The sequence below is a fragment of the Phocoena phocoena genome, chromosome 21, assembly GCF_963924675.1.
Source record: "Phocoena phocoena chromosome 21, mPhoPho1.1, whole genome shotgun sequence".
In the NCBI taxonomy this organism is placed as follows: Eukaryota; Metazoa; Chordata; class Mammalia; order Artiodactyla; family Phocoenidae; genus Phocoena; species Phocoena phocoena.
The window spans coordinates 12,667,339-12,690,685 of NC_089239.1; the positions used below are offsets into that span (position 1 = coordinate 12,667,339).

The window sequence follows — 23,347 nt, forward strand, 5'->3', positions numbered from 1 at the left end:
ACATAAAAGTTGCCCAAATAACTTGTATTGCAAGGGAATTTTAGTATAAAATGTACAGTAAATTCTATATGTCATTTATGTATGTCTATAAAATGCATAATAAGATATCTATGTCATCTTGGGGCAGAGGAGACTTTTAAAACAGCCTTAAGCAAAGTTATTGACAGGATGGGTGGCAGGGTATTACAGAACTTGGAGACCATCGGCTCTGACTACCTGGCTTCATTTCCCAGCTCCAAATGAATGAACTTGGGCGAGTCACTTATTTTCTCTACCTCAGTATCCTCAGTTAATTAATTGAAACTCTAATAATAGCACCTACTTCATAGGGTTGTAGTGAAGCGAATAATCGAGGCAATAATCTAAGTACTTAGAATACTGCCTGACAATAAATACTCTTGTTAGGAAAAAAAAAATTTTAACTTCTGTATGGAAAGACTCTTACAGACAAATATAAAATCTATGTAACACACTGTAAAATATTTGGAACATATCAAGAAGCCTGTAAATAATAAGGGTGTGAAAAAGCTAGTAAAATGGTGAACACAATTCACATACACAGTATAAACGTCCAAAAAAATTGAAAAATTTCTCAATCTGACTAATTGTTTAAAAAAAATCATATGAGGGACTTCCCTGGTGGTCCAGTGGTAAAGAATCCGCCTTCCAATGCAGGGGACACAGGTTGATCCCTGGTCGGGGAACTAAGATCCCACATGCTGCGGAGCAACTAAGCCCGTGCGCCACAACTGCTGAGCCTGCGCTCTAGAGCCCGCGAGCCACAACTACTGAGCCTGTGCACCTAGAGCCCGCAAGCCACAACTACTGAGCCCGTGATCCTAGAGCCTGTGCTCCACAACAAGAGAAGCCACCACAATGAGAAGCCCGCGCACAGCAACAAAGAGTAGCCCCTGCTCGCCACAACTAGAGAAACCCCTCATGCAGCAACAAAGACCCAATGCAGCCAAAAATAAATAAACAAAGACAGTTCTTTCAGGGCTTCCCTGGTGGTGCAGTCCCTGGTGGTGCAGGGACGTGGGTTCGAGCCCTGTTCCGGGAAGATGCCACATGCTGTGGAGCAACTAAGCCTGCCCCACAACTACTGAAGCCTGCGTGCCCTAGGTAGGGCCCACATGCTGCAACTACTGAGCCCGTGTGCTGCCACTACTGAAGCCTGCTCACCTAGAGCTTCTGCTCCAAAACAAGAGAAGCCACCACGGTGAGAAGCCCGTGCACCACAACGAAGAGTAGCCCCCGCTCACTGCAACTAGAGAAAGCCCACGCACAGCAATGAATACCCAACGCAGCCAAAAATTAATTAATGAAAAAAAAAAACAGGTCTTTCAGTTCCAGTTTTATAAATGTCTAAGGGAACTTCTGCTCCAAAAGAACCAGACCCAGGACAGGACACACTTTTCTGAGGCTTCAATGGTATTGCAAAAGTAGGATAGGTCTCCATAGATTTCCAAAAAAATAAACTAGTGTGAATTTAGTCCAGAATGAGAAAACCTGGGGCTAGAGTGGAAAGAATCTGGTGAAGGTTTGAGAAGAACTGGGTGCTAAGGACAAAACAGCTGGAAACTGAGGCCACAAGGCCAAGAGCCAAGGCCTGAGGTGAGCCAGCAGGGAGCCTGACTGAACAGGATGGCAGGCAGATGAGTGTGCTGGCTGAGGCTGGATTCATATAGACATGCTGCTGTAGGGACTCTGCACCTTGAAACAGCAGTGAGGTGGGGGAACTGACACTCATTCTGAGCCACAACTCTTGCTGGAGTGGCACTGGGTTAAGGCTACAGAGATATAGAAGCAAGCATTCTAGAGGAAAGCCTCCCAAGGAAGGCAAACAGTACTTCCACCAGATCTGTTCAAGCCACTATGAGTAAGGTCAGCAGAAGCAAGAGAAACATCTTTAGTCGCTTAAGAACTGGCAGTGTTGGCATTGTCAGACACACAATATAGAATAGCTAGGTATTGGGTGAACAAAAGGGGGGAAATGGGTCAAAAGGTACAAACTATCAGTTATAAAATAATTAAATCCCGGAGATATAATATATAGCATAGTGACTATAGTTACTTACACTATACTGCATATTTGAAAGTTGCTAAGAGTAGTTCTTAAAAGTTCTTGTTACAAGAAAAAAATTTTGTAGATTCATGTGGTGATCGATGTTAACTAGACTTGTAATCAAGCAGGACCCTATGGGGCCTTCCTGGGACAGACCCCTCCCCCTTGTCCTCTGCTTTACCTCCTCTCTGAAGTACCTAGATAGCAGTATCTGATGCACATTTCCCAAGTTGTTTTACAGGTGCTAAAACCCCACCACATGGAAGAAGTTAACTACCTGATGACCATGAGAACATAGCCCCAAACCTACTGGAGTCTGAGTATTGATTGATAATGTTAACCCTTGTGACACCACCCTGTTACCTCACCATCAACCAATCAGAGTACTGTGCACGAGCTGATCACATACCCTGCAACTCCCCTCCCTCACCTGGCCTTTAAAAAATGCCTCCCTGGCGAATTCCCTGGGGGTCCAGTGGTTAGGACTCTGTGCTTCCACTGCAAGGGGCATGGGTTCGATCCCTGGTCAGGAACTAAGATCCCGTATGGCAAAAAAAAAAAAAAGCCTCCCTGAAACGGATCAGAGAGTTTATGTGTTCTGAGCACTAGCTGCCTGGACTCCTTGCTTGGCCCTGCAGTAAACACTGCACACACCTTCCTTCACCACAACCTGGTGTCGGTAGGTTGGCTTTATAGCGTGTGGGTGAGAGGACCCAAATTTGGTTGGGTAACAGACTTGTAGTGATCATTCCACAATATATACAAGTATCAAATCATGTTGTACACCTGAAACAATATAATGTTCTATGCTAATTATATCTTAATTAAAAAAAAATAGCCAGGTATAAAATGTGTAAAGATAAAGAACTCCACTGTGCTAGGGAATTTGAACCAAGTCTCCTGAGGGCAACCACAAAAAAGGACAAAATATTGAACACCACATCTGCACTGATTCCTTTATCTTCAGATAATTCCATCTCGTAATTCCCTGGTGGTCCAGTGGTTAGGACTCCTTGCTCTCACTGCCGGGGCCCGGGTTCAGTCTCTGGTCCGGAACTAAAATCCCGCAAGCTGCTCAGTGCAGCCAAAAGAAAAAAAAAAATTATTTTTTGATACTTTTGAAATGGTTTTTTTAGAACCATGTTTCTTGAGCAGTAGGGTGAAAACACCTACTATGATCTTTTTATTAACAGTGATTTGTAGTTTTTAAATTCAAAGAAAGCATTTCCAAATTGACCCTGTCTTTTAAAATCTCATCATTATTGATTGAGTTTCTGATGCAGAGTTCCATATATCAATTTCTTTTTTTTTTAGATAAATAGACTTTTTTTTTTTAATAAATTTATTTATGGCTGCGTTGGGTCTTCGTTGCTGTGCGCGGGCTTTCTCTAGTTGTGGCGAGCAGGAGCTACTCCGTTGTGGTGCATGGGCTTCTCATTGCGGTGGCTTCCCTTGTTGGGGAGCAAGGGCTCTAGGCGCGTGGGCTTCAGTAGTTGTGGCACGTGGGCTCAGTAGTTGTGGCTCGTGGGCTCTAGAGCTCAGGCTCAGTAGTTGTGGCGTAAGGGCTTAGTTGCTCCGCGGCATGTGAGAACTTCCCGGACCAGGGCTTGAACCCGTGTCCCCTGCATTGGCAGGCAGATTCTTAACCATTGTGCCACCAGGGAAGTCCCTCAATGTTTACATATTTTAAAATAACCCAGACAATTGTGTAGGAACAAAATCTAAAATGTAATTTTAAGGCAAAGGGTTGTTTGCTGGAATTAATGATTTAAGAATTCTGTGACCAGAAGGGAAGAGGTAAACAAAACAAAAATACAAACACTTCTGGTTGTCTCTTTGAAAACAAAGAAATTTAGATCTGGTCTGCAAACCTAAGATTAAATGCAACGTTGCATGACAAACGATTAGCAAGGATTGGAGAATAATGGTTATGTTCCACAGCAGAAAACACACCACATATACATATACAACAGAAGCAAAGAGTGAAGAAAGAAAGATTTTAAGAATTATAGTTTTTATCTTTAATTAAGATGGCTTCATAACCAAAATACTGAAAACTGATATTATAATCACCAAGAAACCTCCAGCTTTCCGTACTCCCGTCCAGACTGCAGAGGTCACGTAACACAAATGACAAGAGTGGAAGTCAGACAGTTTCCTCCTCTGTAAAATGGAGGGTAACAACAGCCCCTGGGTCATAGGATTATTGAAGTACTAAATACATTCGAAACACTTAGCAGATAAGAAGCACTCAAAAGCATTCTTACTTGCTCTACAGCATAACCTGACTAAACATTTCAGAAGCCCTGTTCTCGCAAACTCACCTGTCTACTCTCAGCCCTAAGAGCGTTCTTGCACATTAATCCCAAACACATTTGCTTCTATGTCAAGGACCTCCCTCCCTAAACACTATTCGTAGTTCCCATTTCTCCTCAAGGTATACTTTCTGTTCTCAGATCCTCTGTAGGTACTCCAGAAATACCATTCTTCCTCTCATTCTCATTCTGAGCTTTCCAGGTTTACCTGAGATGCAGCCTCCTTTCAACATTTACAGACTAACCTCCTCAGAGACTGCAAATCTGTTGCAATCATGCAGGTTCCCCTTCTGTTCAGTACTGTTTCACCATCTTTTCATGTCCTGTCCTTCAGTTGGTTTGCTGCTATTTACAAGTCACTTGAGAACAGCTCTTTCAACCTTGTTTCCCACCATATGACTTATTTCTCTTGCTAGGAGTATTTATAGCTTTACAAACTGACCACGGTCTTTCACACATTTGTCCTCTGCCACTCTCCAAAAAAACGTTTCTTTCCTCTTCTCCAGGCAACTTCAAGGTTTTGCCTGGGGAGAAGGTTCAAAATTCAGTTCGAGGGCTTCCCTGGTGGCGCAGTTGGTTGAGAATCCGCCTGCCGATCCAGGGGACACGGGTTCGTGCCCCGGTCCGGGAAGATCCCACATGCCGTGGAGCGGCTAGGCCCGTGAGCCATGGCCGCTGAGCTTAAGCGTCCGGAGCCTGTGCTCCGCAACGGGAAAGGCCACAACAGTGAGAGGCCCGCGTACCGCAAAAAAAAAAAAAAAAACAATTCAGTTCGAATGCCACCTTTCTAAAGCTTTCGGTAGCTGTTGCCTAGGAAGGATTAGGCAACGAACACGGCTCCCATACTGTACTATTGGATAAGCACTTGTAGACTTTAATCATCACAACTTAAAAGATAGGACTCGCCGCGCCCTTTTAACAAATGAGGAATCTGAGGCTGGGGGCGATCCGGTGATTGTCCAAGGACATGGCTAGGAGGCTGGCAATGCCAAGAGGGAGTCCTTGCCTTCTGATACAGGACGTTGCTTGCCACTTGGGTTCAGGCAACATCCTGATAGAGGAAGTATGCTTGGTTAGCACCTGCGCTCCAAGGGACCTGGCAGTTAGCGGTTGCTCGTTAAATGTTCGTTGAATGAACAAATCATCAGAATTCAGTAAACACTGCATAAACGCGGTGAAGAATGCTGGAGTTGGAAGGGACACATTGATACCACAGAGCAATCGGCTCGTCTTTCTGATGCTGAAAGGGAGGATTCGAGATGTCAGTGCTGCACAGCTAGCTAATGACAGCTAAGACGGAAAGAATTTATTTATTTATTTATTTAATAGATACGGAATGCCTGCTATAGGAGAGTGCTAGACTCTCGGGTCTATGTGGTCGACGAGAGACACAAGCTTACCAATTCCCTCCTCAGAGCGCTAAAAAAAAAAAAAAAAAAATGAGAGAGAAAAGAGAAAGCACTGCAAGAGAGTAAGGTGGGGACAGACTTCCCAGAGAAAAGGATGTGAAGGAAGAACCTGGAGCGCTTGGTCCGGACCCGAAGTGGAAAAGGATGATACAAAGTGGAAGAGCGAGAAAGCTGCGCGACCCTCGGCCCCTCGGCCCGTTTCTCCGCCGAGCCACACGGGGGCGCTGCACCCCTCCCCGCGTCCAGGGCCCCGGCGGCGCAGCCTGCTCGCCTTTTCCCGGCGGAAATGCCCGGGCGATGACGGACACCCGGAGGGAGGGGAGAGAAAGAGCGAGAGACAAGGGGCAAGGGAACCGGGAGCGGCCGGCGGGCGGGAGGCGGCGGCGGCGGCAGGTGCCCATCGTCCGGCGGGAGCTGCGCGGAAGCCCCGCACCTCCCTGCGCCCTTCACCGACTCCTGGGGCGCGCGGCCCAACGGGCCAGGGCGGGCAGGGGTCTCCCGGAGGCCGTGCGCCCGGAGCCGCCCGCGGGGCTTGGGCGGGGCGCGGGGTCGCGCTCCCCGGCTCCTTCCTCTCCCGCTGGGAGCTGGCGGCGGCGGCGGCGCCGGGCGAGGGGAGCGCCGCCCGGGGCTGGGGCGCGCGGGGGCGGGGAGGGGGGCGGGAGGCAGCGGGGGAGGGGCTCGGGCCACCATGGACGACAAGGCGTTCACCAAGGAGCTGGACCAGTGGGTCGAGCAGCTGAACGAGTGTAAACAACTGAACGAGAACCAGGTGCGGACGCTGTGCGAAAAGGTAAGAGAGAAAAGGGACGAGATGCGGGCGGGGACCCCGTTCCTCCTCCTCCTCCCCCTCCTCTTTCTGCCCTCCTCCCGCCCCCTCCCGGAATGCCTGCCCTGTGTCCGGCGCGCCGGTCCGGGGACCCGCAGGGCTGCGTCTCCGGTTTGGGCATCCTTCCCCGGGTGGGGTCGGGCCCTTCCAGGACCCCCGGGAACCCAGTCCACGATCCGGACCGGACGCTACCGGTCCTGGCCTGCGGGGTCCGGGGTAGGTGGGCGGGGGCATTGTGGCACCCGGAATCCACGCCCTGAGTGTGATTGGGGTCGCCAACGCTATTGTGGGGGGACTGCTGACACCCCAGCATTTCCCGTGCGGACTAGCTATCCCGGCGCTTTAGCTGGCCGGCAGATGAATCTCGTGCGGTCTCGAAATTGAAAATGCACCGAAAACGAACCTGGGTGTTGTGACTATCAACGCGCTCGGTAATACACCCAGGCTTTTTCTCAGGTGACTCGGGCCCATCAAAAATCGGTAAATTGGTATGCGTGAAGCATTTGTTTGTAGAGAGGTGGGTGTGATGACAGACTGTGATTTTTAAAATAGAACTTGACTTTAGTTGAGACAGATGGTGACTGGTCTTCACGTTGAGAGGCTCTTTGGAAGCAAAAAATTGTTGATTTTCAGAAGCAAGACGGCAAGTCTTAAGTTTGGCAACAGTGCTTGCCTGAAATGTTTAATGGGGTATGTGTTTTTCGTGCAGGCTAGCACTTTTCAGAAAGTTATTTCCATTATATGTAAGTTTTTTTTCATTTCCAGAAAGTAATAAAATATGCAGGTGGTTTACTGTTTACAGTTGCTGTTGATAGTGTGATCTGAGACAACTTTCTGAATTCTGTGTGCATTGTTTTCTTAACCACTGTAATTATTTCGGACTTTCCATCTTACTTTTCTCATTCATCTTTTATGTAGTTTGGACTAAATTTTTATGTAAGAAGGTTCTATGTGAAGGAGTAACGAAGTTATTTATTTTTTAATGTTTTTGGGTTTGGGGGGAGGGGGTTTGAGCCAAAATCCGTAAGACTTTCTTCATAATTGTGTTTGGAAGTCAGGATGCCTCAGAAAAGCACTAAAGAAAGAAAGATTTTGTCATTATTATTTATAGGGTACCCTTAAAATTAAGCATCTTAGGAATGGAGGAGTAATAGCTAATATTAAGTAGTTAGAATAGTGTTTTTTAACTACATGTAATGTTGCTTAGGGTCTTTATGTATTAAATAACTTTTTTTGAAGTATAGTTAATTTACAATGTGTTAGTTTCAAGTATACAACAAAGTGATTCAGTTTTCTTTTTGAATTTTATTTTTTTTTTATACAGCAGGTTCTTATTAGTCATCCATTTTATACATATTACTGTATACATATTAATCCCAATCGCCCAATTCCTCACACCACCACCACTCCCCACCCCCCCACCCCTGCTGCTTTGCACCCGTGGTGTCCATACGTTTGTTCTCTACATCTGTGTCTCAATTTCTGCCCTGCAAACTGGTTCATCTGTACCATTTCTCTAGGTTCCACATATATGCGTTAATATACAATATTTGTTTTTCTGACTTACTTCACTTTGTATGACAGTCTCTAGATGCATCCACGTCTCTACAAATGACCCATTTTCGTTCCTTTTTATGGCTGAGTAATATTCCATTGTGTATACGTACCACATCTTTATCCATTCGTCTGTCGATGGGCATTTAGGTTGCTTCCATGACCTGGCTATTGTAAATAGTGCTACAGTGAACATGGGGGTGCATGTGTCTTTTTGAATTATGGCTTTCTCTGGGTATATGCCCAGTAGTGGGATTGCTGGGTAATATGGTAGCTCTATTTTTAGTTTTTTAAGGAACCTCCATACTGTTCTCCATAGTGGCTGTATCCACTTACATTCCTACCAACAGTGCAAGAGGGTTCCCTTTTCTCCACACCCTCTCCAGCATTTGCTGTTTGTAGATTTTTCTGATGATGCCCATTCTTATTGGTGTGAGGTGATACCTCATTGTAGTTTTGATTTGCATTTCTCTAATGATTAGTGATGTTGAGCAGCTTTTCATGTGCTTCTTGGCCATCTGTATGTCTTCTTTGGAGAAATGTCTATTCAGGTCTTCTGCCCGTTTTTGGGTTGGGTTGTTTTTTTAATATTGAGCTGCATGCGCTGTTTATATTTTGGAGATTAATCCTTTGTCCATTGATTCGTTTGCAAATATTTTCTCCCATTCTGAGGGTTGTCTTTTCGTCTTGTTTATGGTTTCCTTTGCTGTGCAAAAGCTCTTATGTTTGATTAGGTCTCATTTGTTTATTTTTATTTCCATTACTCTATGAGGTGGATCAAAAAAGATCTTGCTGTGATTTATGTCAAAGAGTGTTCTTCCTATGTTTTCCTCTAAGAGTTTTATAGTGTCCAGTCTTACATTTAGGTCTCTAATCCATTTTGAGTTTATTTTTGTGTATGGTGTTAGGGAGGGAATGTTCTAACTTCATTCTTTTACATGTAGCTGCCCAGTTTTCCCAGCACCACTTACTGAAGAGACTGTCTTTTCTCCACTGTATATTCTTGCCTCCTTTGTCATAGATTAGTTGACCATAGGCGTGTGGGTTTATCTCTGGACTTTCTATCTTGTTCCATTGATCTATGTTTCTGTTTTTGTGCCAGTACCATATTGTCTTGATTACTGTAGCTTTGTAGTATATATAGTCTGAAGTCAGGGAGTCTGATTCCTCCAGCTCCACTTTTTTCCCTCACAACTGCTTTGGCTATTTGGGGTCTTTTGTGTCTCCATACAAATTTTAAGATTTTTTGGTTCTAGTTCTGTAAAAATTGCAATTGGTAATTTGATAGGGATTGCATTGAATCTGTAGATTGCTTTGGGACAAATATCAACAATATTGATTCTTCCAATCCAAGAACATGGTATATATCTCTCCATCTGTTGGTATCATCTTTAATTTCTTTCATCACTGTCTTATAGTTTTCTGTATACAGGTGTTTTGTCTCCCTAGGTAGGTTTATTCCTAGGTATTTTATTCTTTTTGTTGCAGTGGTAAATGGGAGTGTTTCCTTAATTTCTCTTTCAGAGTTTTCAGCATTAGTGTATAGGAATGCAAGAGATTTCTGTGCATTAATTTTGTATCCTGCAACTTTACCAAATTCATTGATTAGCTGTAGTAGTTTTCTGGTGGCATCTTTAGGATTCTCTATGTATAGTATCATGTCATCTGCAAACAGTGACAGTTTTACTTCTTCTTTTCCAATTTGTATTCCTTTTATTTCTTTTTCTTCTCTGATTGCTGTGGCTAGGACTTCCAAGACTATGTTGAATAATAGTGATGAGAGTGGACATCCTTGTCTTTTTCCTGATCTTAAAGAAAGTGCTTTCAGTTTTTCACCATTGAGAATGATGTTTGCTGTGGGGTTTGTCGTATCTGGCCTTTATTATGTTGAGGTAGGTTCCCTCTATGCCCACTTTCTGGAGAGTTTTTATCATAAATGGGTGTTGAATTTTGTCAAAAGCTTTTCCTGTATCTATTGAGATCATATGGTTTTTATTCTTCAGTTTGTTAATATAGTGTATCACATTGATTGATTTGCGTATATTGAAGAACTCTTGCATCCCTGGGATAAATTCCACTTGATCATGGTGTATGATCCTTTTAATCTGTTGTTGGATTCTGTTTGCTAGTATTTTGTTGAGGATTTTTGCATCTATATTCATGAGTGATATTGGTCTGTAATTTTCTTTTTTTGTAGTATCTTTGTCTGGTTCTGGTATCAGGGTGAGGGTGGCCTCATAGAATGAGTTTGGGAGTGTTCCTATGCAAATTTTTGGAAGAGTTTGAGAAGGATGGGTATTAGCTCTTCTCTAAATGATTGATAGAATTCACCTGTGAAGCCATCTAGTCCTGGACTTTTATTTGTTGCAAGATTTTTAATCACAGTGTCAATTTCATTACTTGTGATTGGTCTGTTCATATTTTCTGTTTCTTCCTGGTTCAGTCTTGGAAGGTTATACCTTTCTAAGAATTTGTCCATTTCTTCCAGGTTGTCCATTTTATTGGCATAGAGTTGTTTATAGTAGTCTCCTAGGATGCTCTGTATTTCTGTGGTGTCGGTTGTAACTTCTCCTTTTTCATTTCTAATTTTATTGATTTGAGTCCTCTCTCTTTTTCTTGATCAGTCTGGCTAATGGTTTATTAATTTTATCTTCTCAAAGAACCAGCTTTTAGTTTTATTGATCTTTGCTATTGTTTTCTTTGTTTCTATTACATTTATTTCTACTCTGATCTTGATGATTTCTTTCCTTCTGCTAACTTTGGTTTTTGTTTGTTCTTCTTTCTCTAGTTTCTTAAGGTGTAAGGTTAGATTGCTTATTTGAGATTTTTTTTGTTTCTTGAGGTAGGCTTGTACTGCTGTAAACTTCTTTTTAAATTTCCTCCTTGATTTTTTCAGTGATCTCTTGGTTATTTAGTAACATTGTTTAGCCTCCATGTGTTGGTGTTTTTCACGTTTTTTTCCCTGTAATTCATTTCTAATCTCATAGCGTTGTGGTCAGAAAAGATGCTTGATATGACTTCAGTTTTCTTAAATTGACTGAGGGTTGATTTGTGACCCAAGATGTGATCTGTCCTGGAGAATGTTCAGTGTGCACTTGAGAAGAAAGTGTAATCTGCTGTTTTTGGATGGAATGTCCTATAAATATCAATTAAATTTATCTGGTCTATTGTGTCATTTAAAACTTCTGTTTCCTTATTTTCATTTTGGATGATCTGTCCATTGGTGTAAGTGAGGTGTTAAAGTCCTCCACTATTACTGTGTTACTGTTGATTTCCTCTTTTTTTTTTTTTTTTTCGGTATGCGGGCCTGTCACTGTTGTGGCCTCTCACACTGCGGAGCACAGACTCCGGTGGCCATGGCTCACGGGCCCAGCCGCTCTGCGGCATGTGGGATCTTCCCGGACCGGGGCACGAACCTGTGTCCCCTGCATCGGCAGGTGGACTGTCAACCACTGCGCCACCAGGGAAGCCCTGATTTCCTCTTTTATGGCTATTAGCATTTGCCTTATGTACTGAGATGCTTTCTGTGTTGGATGCATATATATTTATAATTGTTATATCTTCTTGCATTGATCCTTTGATCTTTTTGTGGTGTCCTTCCTTGTCTCTTGTAACGTTCTTTATTTTAAAGTCTATTTTATCTGATATGAGTATTGCTATTCCAGCTTTCCTTTGATTTCCATTTGCATGGAATATCTTTTTCCATCCCCTCACTTTCAGTCTGTATGTGTCCCTAGGTCTGAAGTGGGTCTCTTGTAGACAGCATATATATGGGTCTTGTTTTTGTATCCATTCAGCAAGCCTGTGTCTTTTGGTTGGAGCATTTAATCCATTCACGTTTAAGGTAATTATCATTATGCATGTTCCTATGACCATTTTCTTAATTGTTTTGGGTTTGTTTTTGTATGTCCTTTTCTTTTCTTGTGTTTCCCACTTAGAGAAGTTCCTTTAGCATTTGCTGTAGAGCTGGTTTGGTGGTGCTGAATTCTCTTAGCTTTTGCCTATCTGTAAAGCTTTTCATTTCTCCATCAAATCTGAATGAGATCCTTGCCAGGTAGAGTAATCTTGTTTGTAGGTTCTTCCCTTTCATCACTTTAAGTATATCATACCACTCCCTTCTGGCTTGTAGAGTTTCTACTGAGAAATCAGCTGTTAACCTTATGAAAGTTCCCTTGTATGTTACTTGTCATTTTTCTCTTGCTGCTTTCAGTAATTTTTCTTTGTCTTTAATTTTTGTCAATTTGATTACTGTGTGTCTTGGCATGTTTCTCCTTGGGTTTATCCTGTATGGGACTCGCTGCGCTTCCTGGACTTGGGTGGCTATTTCCTTTCCCATGTTGGGGAAGTTTTCGACTGTAATCTCTTTAAGTGTTTTCTCGGGTCCTTTCTCTCTCTCTTTTCCTTCTGGGACCACTATAATGTGAATGTTGTTGCGTTTAATGTTGTCCCAGTGGTCTCTTAGGCTGTCTTCATTTCTTTTCATTCTTTTTTCTTTATTCTGTTCCGCAGCCATGAATTCCACCGTTCTGTCTTCCAGGTTACTTATCCGTTCTACCTCAGTTATTCTGCTATTGATTCCTTCTAGTGTAGTTTTCATTTCAGTTATTGTATTGTTCATCTCTGTTTGTTCTTTAATTCTTCTAGGTCTTGGTTAAACATTTCTTGCATCTTCTCGATCTTTGCCTCCATTCTTTTTCAGAGGTCCTGGATCATCTTCACTATCATTATTCTGAATTCTTTTTCTGGAAGGTTGCCTATCTCCACTTCATTTAGTTGTTTTTCTGGGATTTTATCTTGTTCCTTCATCTGGTACATAGCCCTCTGCCTTTTCATCTTGTCTATCTTTCTGTGAATGTGGTTTTTGTTCCACAGGCTGCAGGATTGTAGTTCTTCTTGCTTCTGGTGGATGAGGCTATCTAAGAGGCTTGTGCAAGTTTCCTGATGGGAGGGACTGGTGGTGGGTAGAGTTGGGTGTTGCCCTGGTAGGCAGAGCTCAGTAAAACTTTAATCCGATTGACTGCTGATGGGTGGGGCTGGGTTCCCTCCTTGTTGGTTATTTGGCCTGAGGCAACCCAACACTGGAGCCTACCTGGGTTCTTTGGTGGGGCTAATGGTGGACTCTGGGAGGGCTCACACCAAGGAGCACTTCCCAGAAGCTCTGCTGCCAGTTTCCTTGTCCTCACAGCCACAGCCACCCCCTGCCTCTGCAGGAGACCCTCCAACACTAGCAAGGAGGTCTGGTTCAGTCTCCCCTGGGGTCACTGCTCCTTCCCCTGGGTCCCGATGCGCACACTACTTTGTGTGTGCCCTCCAAGAGTGGGGTCTCTGTTTCCCCCAGTCCTGTGAAAGTCCTGCAATCAAATCTCGCTAGCCTTCAAAGTCTGATTCTCTAGGAATTCCTCCTCCCGTTGCCGGACCCCCAGCTTCGGAAGCCTGACGTGGGGCTCAGAACCTTCACTCCAGTGGGTGGACTTCTGTGGTATAAGTGTTCTCCAGTCTGTGAGTTACCCACCCAGCAGTTATGGGATTTGATTTTGCTGTGATTGCACCCCTCCTACCGTCTCATTGTGGCTTCTCCTTTGTCTTTGGATGTGGGGGATCTTTTTTGGTGAGTTCCAGTGTCTTCCTGTCGATTGTCCCGCAGCTAGTTGTGATTCTGGTGTTCTCTCAAGAGGGAGTGAGAGCACGTCCTTCTACTCTGCCATCTTGCTTCAGGGCCAGGTGATTCAGTTTTACATATATATATATATATATTCTTTTTTAGATTCTCTCTTGTATTAAAGGTTATTACAAGATATTGAGTATAGTTCCCTGTGCTGTACAGTAGACCCTTGTTCATTTATTTTATATATAGTAGTGTGTATACATTAATCCCAAACTCCTAATTTATCCCCCCCCCATCCACTTTGGTAACCATAAGTTTGTTTTCTGTGTCTGTGAGTCTATTAAATAACTATATGTTGACTCAAGAGGATTTAGTTCTGTAAATAGAACTGCCAAGCAAATGGTATTTTTGTGTTTCTGAAACAAATTGTTTACTTACCGCTTCAAGTTCGAAGTTCAGTTTTCTTGCATGATAAACTATAACTTCATGTCTTAGAATATATGTTTTAAATCGATCTCTCAGGCTATAGTGTCAGGTGAAATATCCAGTTCTGAAATTAGCTGAGTCAGTTAACCTCACTGTGAACAGTAGATGTAGACTTGAAGTTATGGGCAAAGTTGGTAGTTGAATTGGTTTTACCTTTGACTCTCTAATAATTTTAAGATGTCTTCCTGGAGAAGAATGTTGTACCCCTGCTCAGTCACACTTGAGCCTTAATCACTTAAGCAAGCTTTCTGAATTTGCCCAGAGAGATTCTTTTAACTTCAGCTCCTAAATAAATTGGACTACCCATCTCTAGGACCTCTGAGGTATATTTCAGCTGGTATCTTACCCACTTCTTTCTTTGTATACTCGTACTTTTCCACTAAGCATGATTTAAGTGAAAATCTCCTGTCATTCATCTTTGTCCTCCACCCCTTTGATGGGGTTGCCGAAGGGCTGGAGAAGAGTGACGGTAGCCCTTCCTCGCTACCCCCCGAGCAGTGCTTAGTGCGGCAGCCCCCTTCTAGCAGCTGTGGTGAACCTCTGTGGTGTATATTTTCTGTCTTCTAGCCTTAGTCTAAAGTTCCATTTCATTTCCCTACCTCCACCCGCCTTTTTCCTGCCAAGTGCAGTGTTTGTTTATAGCAAACTCTAGTAGGCAGCCTGAGTTCAAACCCTGGGTCCACAGCTTGATGGCTGCCAGTCTCTGCACCTCTGACTCCTTATCTAAGACAGGGATGATCGTACTTGCTGATCTCCTGGGGCGGTTGTATTAAGATACTACTGGTGTAAAGTCCTGACCAGAAATTAGCAATGAGTATTAAATGAAGAAAAGCTAAAAATAAAAGTAGCTATTTTATCTTGTTTTAAATGTCATCCTATTTTCTTTTGGAAAAAGATGCAAAATAAGTAGGAGTGTTGATATGACTTCTCTGTGGAGAATGTACTTCAAAAGAGGTTTTCTATAGAGTGGTTCTAGAACTCTGAAAAATGCAGTTTCATTATATCTTTTTAAATTTTTATTATTATTATTATTTTTTGGCTGCGTTGGGTCCTCGTTGCTGCGCGCAGGCTTTCTCTAGTTGCGGTGAGTGGGGGCTACTCTTTGTCACGGTACACGGGCTTCTCATTACAGTGGCTTCTCTTGTTGCGGAGCACAGGCCCTAGAGCACGCGGGCTTCAGTAGTTGTGGCACGTGGCCTCAGTAGTTGTGGCTCGAGGACTCTAGAGCGCAGGCTCAGTAGTTGTGGCGCACGGGCTTAGTTGCTCTGTGACATGTGGGATCTTCCTGGACCAGGGCTCGAACCCGTGTCCCCTGCATTGGGGGCAGGCATATAGAAAAAATGTAAGAGACAATAAAAAGTCAAACCTAATTGTAAATATCATCTTTTTGTTTAATTCTTTGTGACTAGATTTTAGGTTTTTTTTTTAAGTAACATGATTTTTTTGGAGTCTGTTAGAAATACTATTCTATAGAAAGGTACATCATTGTGACGGTGATTTCTCCCTCAAAATTAAATTCCTATTCTAACTCAGATTGCCTAAAACGTGAAGGAGTCAGCTGAAATTAAGACCAAAGTGGTACTGGAAAAAGCCCTGTTTTGAGGTAGTGGCAAAAATAAAACCCATCCTAATGCCAGTTGGAGAACAGCTACAAAAAATATGGGTATGAATGATATGGTATGTCTGGCCTTCAAGGTTAATTTCTGTCTAGAGAAAAACTGTGTGCATAAAATAGTTAAGGCATGTCTTCCAAGAAGGCGACTAGCTCTTAACATGAACTTAAATTAGCAGTCCAGCTTTGGAGCTGATTGCACATTTGATTTGTCTTACGTGTGTAGAGAGATTGCTTCTGCCATTTGTTTCTGCAGCAGCAGTATGCACAGTGATTTAGAAAGAGAGTGTGCCTGGAGAGCCGGTCTGGCACTGCCAAGGACGTTCTGTGGCTAGAACTTTTTTTTTTTTTTTTGCGGTACGCGGGCCTCTCACCTAGATAGTTCGTCTCTTTCTACTATAACAAAGAATGACATGATTACAGTGGAATATGAGGTTAAAACCCAGTTTTACTGACTGAACAAATCATCATGTTCTGTGCTTATCTAAGCCAGCCTTTCATAGCAGACAGGTAAAGTAACTAACGCAAACTAGACTAACATGAACTACTGCTAATGACTAGAAAACAGACCTTTTAAAATCAGTTCATCATTTCTCAACTTTACATATGATGTGTAAAATCACGTTCATAGATAGAAAAAATGAAGATACATTATAAGCGTTTCACATGGAGTAGTTTTATTTGCAACATGTACCTTTTATTCTACTTTGAAGATCTTGCAGAAAGTTTTCCTTCAGTGCTTTTTTCAGGACAAATGCTCTGAAGGACTTGGTGAATGAAGTCCTCTTTGATGAAAGGAAACCAGAATACCAGAAATTGAAGATAAAATTAATGCCAAAACAATCACTGCACTTTAGACTATGTAAACTATATTTCTGAACTTAGATTTTCTAAGAAAAATGGCATTAAAATCACTGTCATCTTCAAAGAAGGCTAAGTCAGAGCTGCAACAGCATTTCACATTTAGTTTTGGGGTTTTCCTCATATATATATTATATATATATATTTTTTAATATTTATTTGGCTGTACTGGGTCTTAGTTGCAGCACACGGGATCTTTAGTTGCGGCATGCGGGATCTAGTTCCCTGACCAGGGATCGAACCTGGGCCCCCTGCATTGGGAGCCCGGATTCTTCACCACTGGACCACCAGGGAAGTCCCTCCTCATATTCTTTTTTGTTTGTTTTTTTTTTGCGGTACGCGGGCCTCTCACTGTTGTGGCCTCTCCCGTTGCGGAGCACAGGCTCCGGACGCGCAGACTCAGCGGCCATGGCTCACGGGCCCAGCCGCTCCGTGGCATGTGGGATCCTCCCGGACCAGGGCACGAACCCGTGTCCCCTGCACTGGCAGGCGGACTCTCAACCACTGCGCCACCAGGGAAGCCCGCTCCTCATACTCTTAAATTGAGATGTAATTCACATACTATAAAAGTCGCCCTATAAAGTGTACAGTTCAGTGGTTTTAGTATATTCATAATGTTTTGCAACCATCTCCACCATATAATTGCAGAACATTTTCATCACCCCAGAAAAGAAACCCCCTGCCCACTAGCAGTCACTCCTCATTCTCCCTTCCCCCCATCCCCTGGCAGCCACTGATTTACTTTCTGTCTCTATGGATTTGCCTGTTCTAGACATTGTATATGAATGGAGTTATGTAATACGTAATGTTTTGTGTCTGGCTGGAGATTCTTCCATGCTGAGCATGTGTCAGTACTTCATTCCTTTTTGTGGCTGAATAAAATTCCCTTATATGAATATGGCACTGTGGTTGTTTTTATAATTAAGTTATTGCCATCTGGAATTTGTTTTGAAGTTTAAAAAGTTATTTTTTTCAGATTGAAAAAGTAATACATATTTGTTTTTTAAAAATTTGAACATCTCAGAAATGTAGGGGAAAAGCAAATGCTCTCAACTGTTGCACCCACCTTCCCTGTCTACTACCATCCTGCCTCAGAGGCAAACATTAGGTAGTTTTCCAGGCCTTGTTCTCTGTGTGCAAAAAACATGGGTTTTGGGGGGTAGGGAGGATGTTTGTGGTGTATTGTTTTCATTAAAGTGGGATCACAGTTATACTAAAATCTTTTTTTTTAACCAAACAATCTCTCTTGGCCTGTGTACATACATATAGTTCATTCTTTCTTAATTTCAACAGACCATATGATTTATTCTTGTGTTTCCGAGCTTGACATTGCCTGGCATACAGACTCTTGACTGTGGTTGAACTGAAAGAAAAGGTTTATTTCTTTGTATTGAAAAAAAAAAAAAAGGTCAGTTCTCATTTATGGAAGAACCTTGTAACTGTAGGAGGACAGGCCACCCTACTTACATTAACCTAGCCCTGTAGGATTTGGAACTTCATTTAATCTCATCTGTTTTGAAGATCACTCTGTTCTATGGCTTTCTTTAGATGAATTTGCCTAGGAGTAAGAGGTAGACTCTAATGTTTTATAGCAGACTATTTATGTGTAAATAGAGGGGAAGGAAAAGAACTTGTATACTGGCTCTGCCACAACCAAATACGGTAGCCTTTTGAGATTACGGCTCTGGCAAGTGGGCACCAACACAAAACTAAAAATAGAATGTCACCTGTTGAGAAACTGGGGAGACTTGACATTTATATATTCTGCATTCTTAAAATGTGGGTAGAGGAAAAATAAAGCATTATATGTGAATGTCATTCCCAAAGCTTTATTTTTCTCAATTCTCTTCCTAAGATAGATTTGACTTTATAGCAACAAGAAAGAATTTGTTTTAAATGGGTGAGAAAGGAAGCAAGTTTGAATGGATAGGTATACAGCGACGCATTAAACTTGCTGGTATACTGTTAAGCTTTATGCCTGGATGTGTCTGTGCCGGGTGGCGTTTACCATCACCGCAGTCCTTCACTTCACAGTTTAAACTTGGTCTTGTCAGAGTCTTAGAGATAATTAAACTTCGGGTGCTAAGACACATTAAAAAGCACTCGTGAGAATTATATATAGAATTACACGGTGTACAGAAAAGAGTGTAGCAGTCCTGAGACCGCTGTATGTAGAAAGGCCTCATTTCGAGGTTGTCTGGTGTCTGGAAACTTGGATTTGGGGAGGCTTCCCACCATTCCCTGTTAAGCGTGGCTCACTGTGCCTAAACTGTTTATGCAAACAATGTGATTTATGCGGAACACGTGCTTTTCTTTTGAAGTCTGGAATTTTGGTACATGCTAGGCAGGGGGTATCCATGTGACCAGCTCCCCATTACAAATCCTGGGCACAGAGCCTCTAATGAGCTTCCCCGTGACTGACGGATTTCACATGTGTGGTTTCAGCTTGTTGCTGCAGGTGTTAGGCTCACTCTCTGCAGCTCCGCTGGGAGAGGACTCTTGAGGCTTGAGCTTGATTTACTCAGGGCTGTGCCCCATGTGCCTTTTTTTGCTGATTTTGCTTCTTTGCTGTAATAAATCATAGCCATGAGTACAACTACGTGCTGAGTTGTGTGGACCTTCTTTTATGAATCACCACCAAACCTGGGGCTGGTCTTGGGGACCCCTGACATACAAGGGTTTTTACACTGAGAATTCCAAGTATCAGATGAACTGTATACTTACTTCAGCCAGTCCAGCACATTCTTTCCTTGAAGGCAGGCCAGAGTGATCTCACAGTAAGATCACTTTACAATAAAGGGTGTTAGCTATAAATCAAGTGTTTAGAAACATCAGGAATCTGTACAGTAAAGATAAAAATATTGGAGGGGGGCTGGCTCTGGCCTGACAAAGTACTTCACTGTTAAGTAGATAAAAGCTTAGGAAGTATTATGGTAAAGCAAACACACACACACACACACACACACCCCACATACACACACTGTAAATCACATATCTTAACCCATCCTCATAGTTTTATAAAACCTGTGCTGGGTTAAGATAACCATATATCCTTAAAAGAACAATTGTGGGACTTCCCTGGTGGCGCAGTGGTTAAGAATCCACCTGCCAGTGCAGGGGACACAGGTTCAAGCCCTGGTCTGGGAAGATCCCACATGCCGCGGAGCAACTAAGCCCGTGTGCCACAACTACTGAACCTGTGCTCTAGAGCCCGTGAGCCACAACTGCTGAGCCCATGTGCCACAACTACTGAAGCCCACACGCCTAGAGCCCGTGCTTCGCAAGAGAAGCCCGCGCACAGCAATGAAGAGTAGCCCCCCGCTCACCGCAACTAGAGAAAGCCTGCCTGCAGCAACAAAGACCCAACGCAGCCAAAAATAAATAAATTTTTTTAAATTGAATTGGATAATATTTACATTTTGGGGCTTTTTATTTCTATATTTAAAGTGAGACAGTAATGATAATGTTCGTATATGAAGGTTTCCTTTTTAGAGTTGGAACCATCGGCTGAGTATTTTTTTTTAATTAATAATCACAAAAATAGACATCGGGTCCAATTGAACTCTAATGACTTATGCTCTTCAGTTTGATTTTTTTTCTGAACAAAATTGGGAAGCTATCTTATGAATAAACTTGGTAAAAATGCCGTTTCATTTGTGATCTCGGACATTTCTGGCCATTTGCCAGACCTTTAAGGAGATGCTTGATAACCTCTAAAATTTCCTTCAGTTCTAATTGGAATTACACCTTGTAGCAGCTCTGCCCTCATTCTCGCCCCATCCCAGTGACTGACTGGGCAGCAGGGAGCATGTGTCTCAGCTGGCCAGTGAGAATTCTGGGAAAACTTTGTGAGATGGATAGACTAGATTGGCATGTGCCCTTTGGCCTTTTGCCCCTTCTTGCTGAGTAAGATACCAGATGCAGTGCCTACAGATGCATCATCATTTTATGACCATGAGATGGTGATTCTGTTTACTGAGGATGGCAGAGAAGGTGCAGGGAAAGAGTCTGCTGCCCCAGTGGTCCTTGAGAAGCTGCACCAACCCAGCGCTACCTATGTCCAGGCTTCTTGTTACATGAGAAAAATAAACCCACAGTTTAGGTCTTCTCTTCCCCACTGAGAAAAAGATACTTCAGTAACATGATGATAATAAAATAATGTATTTTGCCACACAGCTAAGAATCAACCCTTAGAGAATTTGAATTTGGAAAAGCATAGCTATTTCCATATTACACATGTGGAAGGTAAGACTTCACATTTTAGAGAGACACAGACTCACAGATACCTAGTCTCAGTGAAGAAACTGAAGTGTATATAGGTCTTAGGGTTACACAGTTAGATTTCAAATGGGAGAACTCATTTTTCTGGAAGACTTCTGCACATATCTCATTCTAACTAATTATAGGCAAAGAGAAGAAAAATATGGACTACACTGTTCATAACTCTTGGGAAGTTTACCAGGCTAACTTAAGCAGAAATGCCATTTGCCAGAAGAATGTTTAGTAGCCTAGAATCAGAAGGCAAGCTGGAGAACCAAGCTTGGAAATTTTGCAGAAATTAAAGAGAGATTGGAGCCGCAGTCAAAATCATACCATAGAAACGATTTAGAACGCTGGAGAGAACACCTGTGTGGGAGTAGAACTTGCCTTTGTCTCTACTGCTTAGAGTCACTTCAGGTTAAAAGTCTGGGCTAGGTGCATCCAGTTGGCATAGATGAACCTGGAGGTAGACTGACTTTCTTTGTGATTCTAACAGTGTGTATACAGACTTTCATTGGGATTTTGTTTTATGTATTCTAACATCAGTGTTTTGGATTGGTGTAATAGGACGAAATAGTCACTGAAAGCAAGTTGAGGTGAATGATACATGTCTTTGTAGTAATGTGAACCGACTTACCCTTATCTTTCATCTTACATCTTACATGTAGGTCAACAGAACAGATGCATTAATATAATGATTTCCAAGCTTTTTAGTCTCGTGACCCCTTTTTACTTTTAAAACTTAAGGAGATCAGTATAGTAAGTGAATAAAAGTTTTTCAACAAAACTTCATAGTGTCACTATTACAAGTTTGGGAACTAATAAAGCCATCAATGTAGCTAGAAAATCTCCCTACCTAGACTTAAAAATTAACTTTGATTTAAAATACAGAAAATATAACTTTACATTTTAAGTCAACTGTTATAAAAATAGTTTAAAACCTTCTTTCATTTAACAGTTTAAACAATGAAGGCTAATTCAGAGCTTTATATTCTCAAATGCTTTCATATACATAGTTTTCTTGGGCCTCTCAAAAATGTGACCTCTTAATTAGGATTGACTGAATCAATTATTTTTGAGGCATATTGTAACTTATTCTACAAATATCTTTATACTACAGATGTCAGTATTACTGTTATCCTGTGTGCTGTAAATATTTCCCCAGGCATTTTTCTTTTATCTCTTTCTGTAAACAGAAGTTTTTATTTTGTTTGGTTTGAGCTCATCAAAGCCAGCGTGTTTGAGGTGGAGAGTTTACCTGTTCTTTTTATCTCTGGTGCCTGGCCTATAATAGACACCTGACAGATGCGACATGGATACATGAACCTTACTCTTCAGGAATATTTTGATATGTCACGTGATTGCGGTGTATGGTGTACATCAGAGCGAATGGTTTATCAGCCTCCTAACTTGTCCTGTGTGGGAACTATATATTAAGTAATCTTTCCTCTGTTTTTGGTAATACTTCCTTTAGTAGGTTCTTTAAGTAGGGTGAGCTTGTTAAAAATTCTTAACGTTACATGACTTGAGGATTCTGTTTTAAATATTTCTGGAAAATGTTGGTTATTTGCTCCCATTTGACTTGAAAAACAAATTACTTGATGCTTGCTAAGCAGATGACATAGTGATTTTACTTTTAAGCTTGTTGCCATGACTGTTTTCCAGTTGTTAGTTCCATTGCAGGAGGTTATGTTGCTCTTGAAAGATCTCTGCTACTTGTTTTCTCAATCTTCAGCCATTATACTAGGATCCTTTTAACTTTGGGATTTGGCTTCTATAAATTGGTTTTTGGTTTTTTTCAGAGATTTTTTTCTTTTTTTAATGTGGACCATTACTAAAGTCTTTATTGAATTTGTTACAGTATTGCTTCTGTTTTATGTTTTTTATGGTTTTTTGGCCACAAGGCATGTGGGATCTTAGCTCCCCAACCAGGGGTTGAACCTGTAACCCCTGCATTGGAAAGGCGAGGTCTTTAACTGCTGGACTGCCAGGGAAGTCCCTATAAATTGGTTTTTGTATTAAGGACTTTTTGTCTTTAACCCCAGTTCATTAATGCTTTGGGCTTGACTTGAATGACTCTGCTGTGAAAGTTTGGTCCTTTGATCTGAACCAGCTATTTGAAGAACCTAACATGATCGTGTCTGAAAATTGTTAGAGCAGTTTTCTTGGTGTGGAACTCCTAGACAGTTTTTCTTGTTAAACAGGGGATCTTGTAGTTTTGTGACTTGCCTTTTTCATTTATATACCAGATACCCATTATATCAAATATACTTCTATAACATTCTTAATGTCTACTTAGTATTCCATTCTGTGGATGTTTCATATTTGTTTTCTTAACTACCCAGTGTACATTT

At 42.1% G+C, this 23,347-nt stretch overlaps 1 protein-coding gene across 1 annotated transcript in view; it reads left to right on the forward strand.

The window, feature by feature from the left end:
• The first annotated feature begins 6,471 nt into the window (after positions 1 to 6,471).
• Positions 6,472 to 23,347, forward strand: part of PPP2CB (protein phosphatase 2 catalytic subunit beta) — a 30,294-nt gene continuing 13,418 nt past the window's right edge. The window contains exon 1 of the mRNA XM_065899773.1: positions 6,472 to 6,579. Within this exon, the coding sequence (XP_065755845.1) occupies positions 6,478 to 6,579 (102 nt within the window). The 5' untranslated portion in view covers positions 6,472 to 6,477. The remainder of the gene's footprint in view (positions 6,580 to 23,347) is intronic.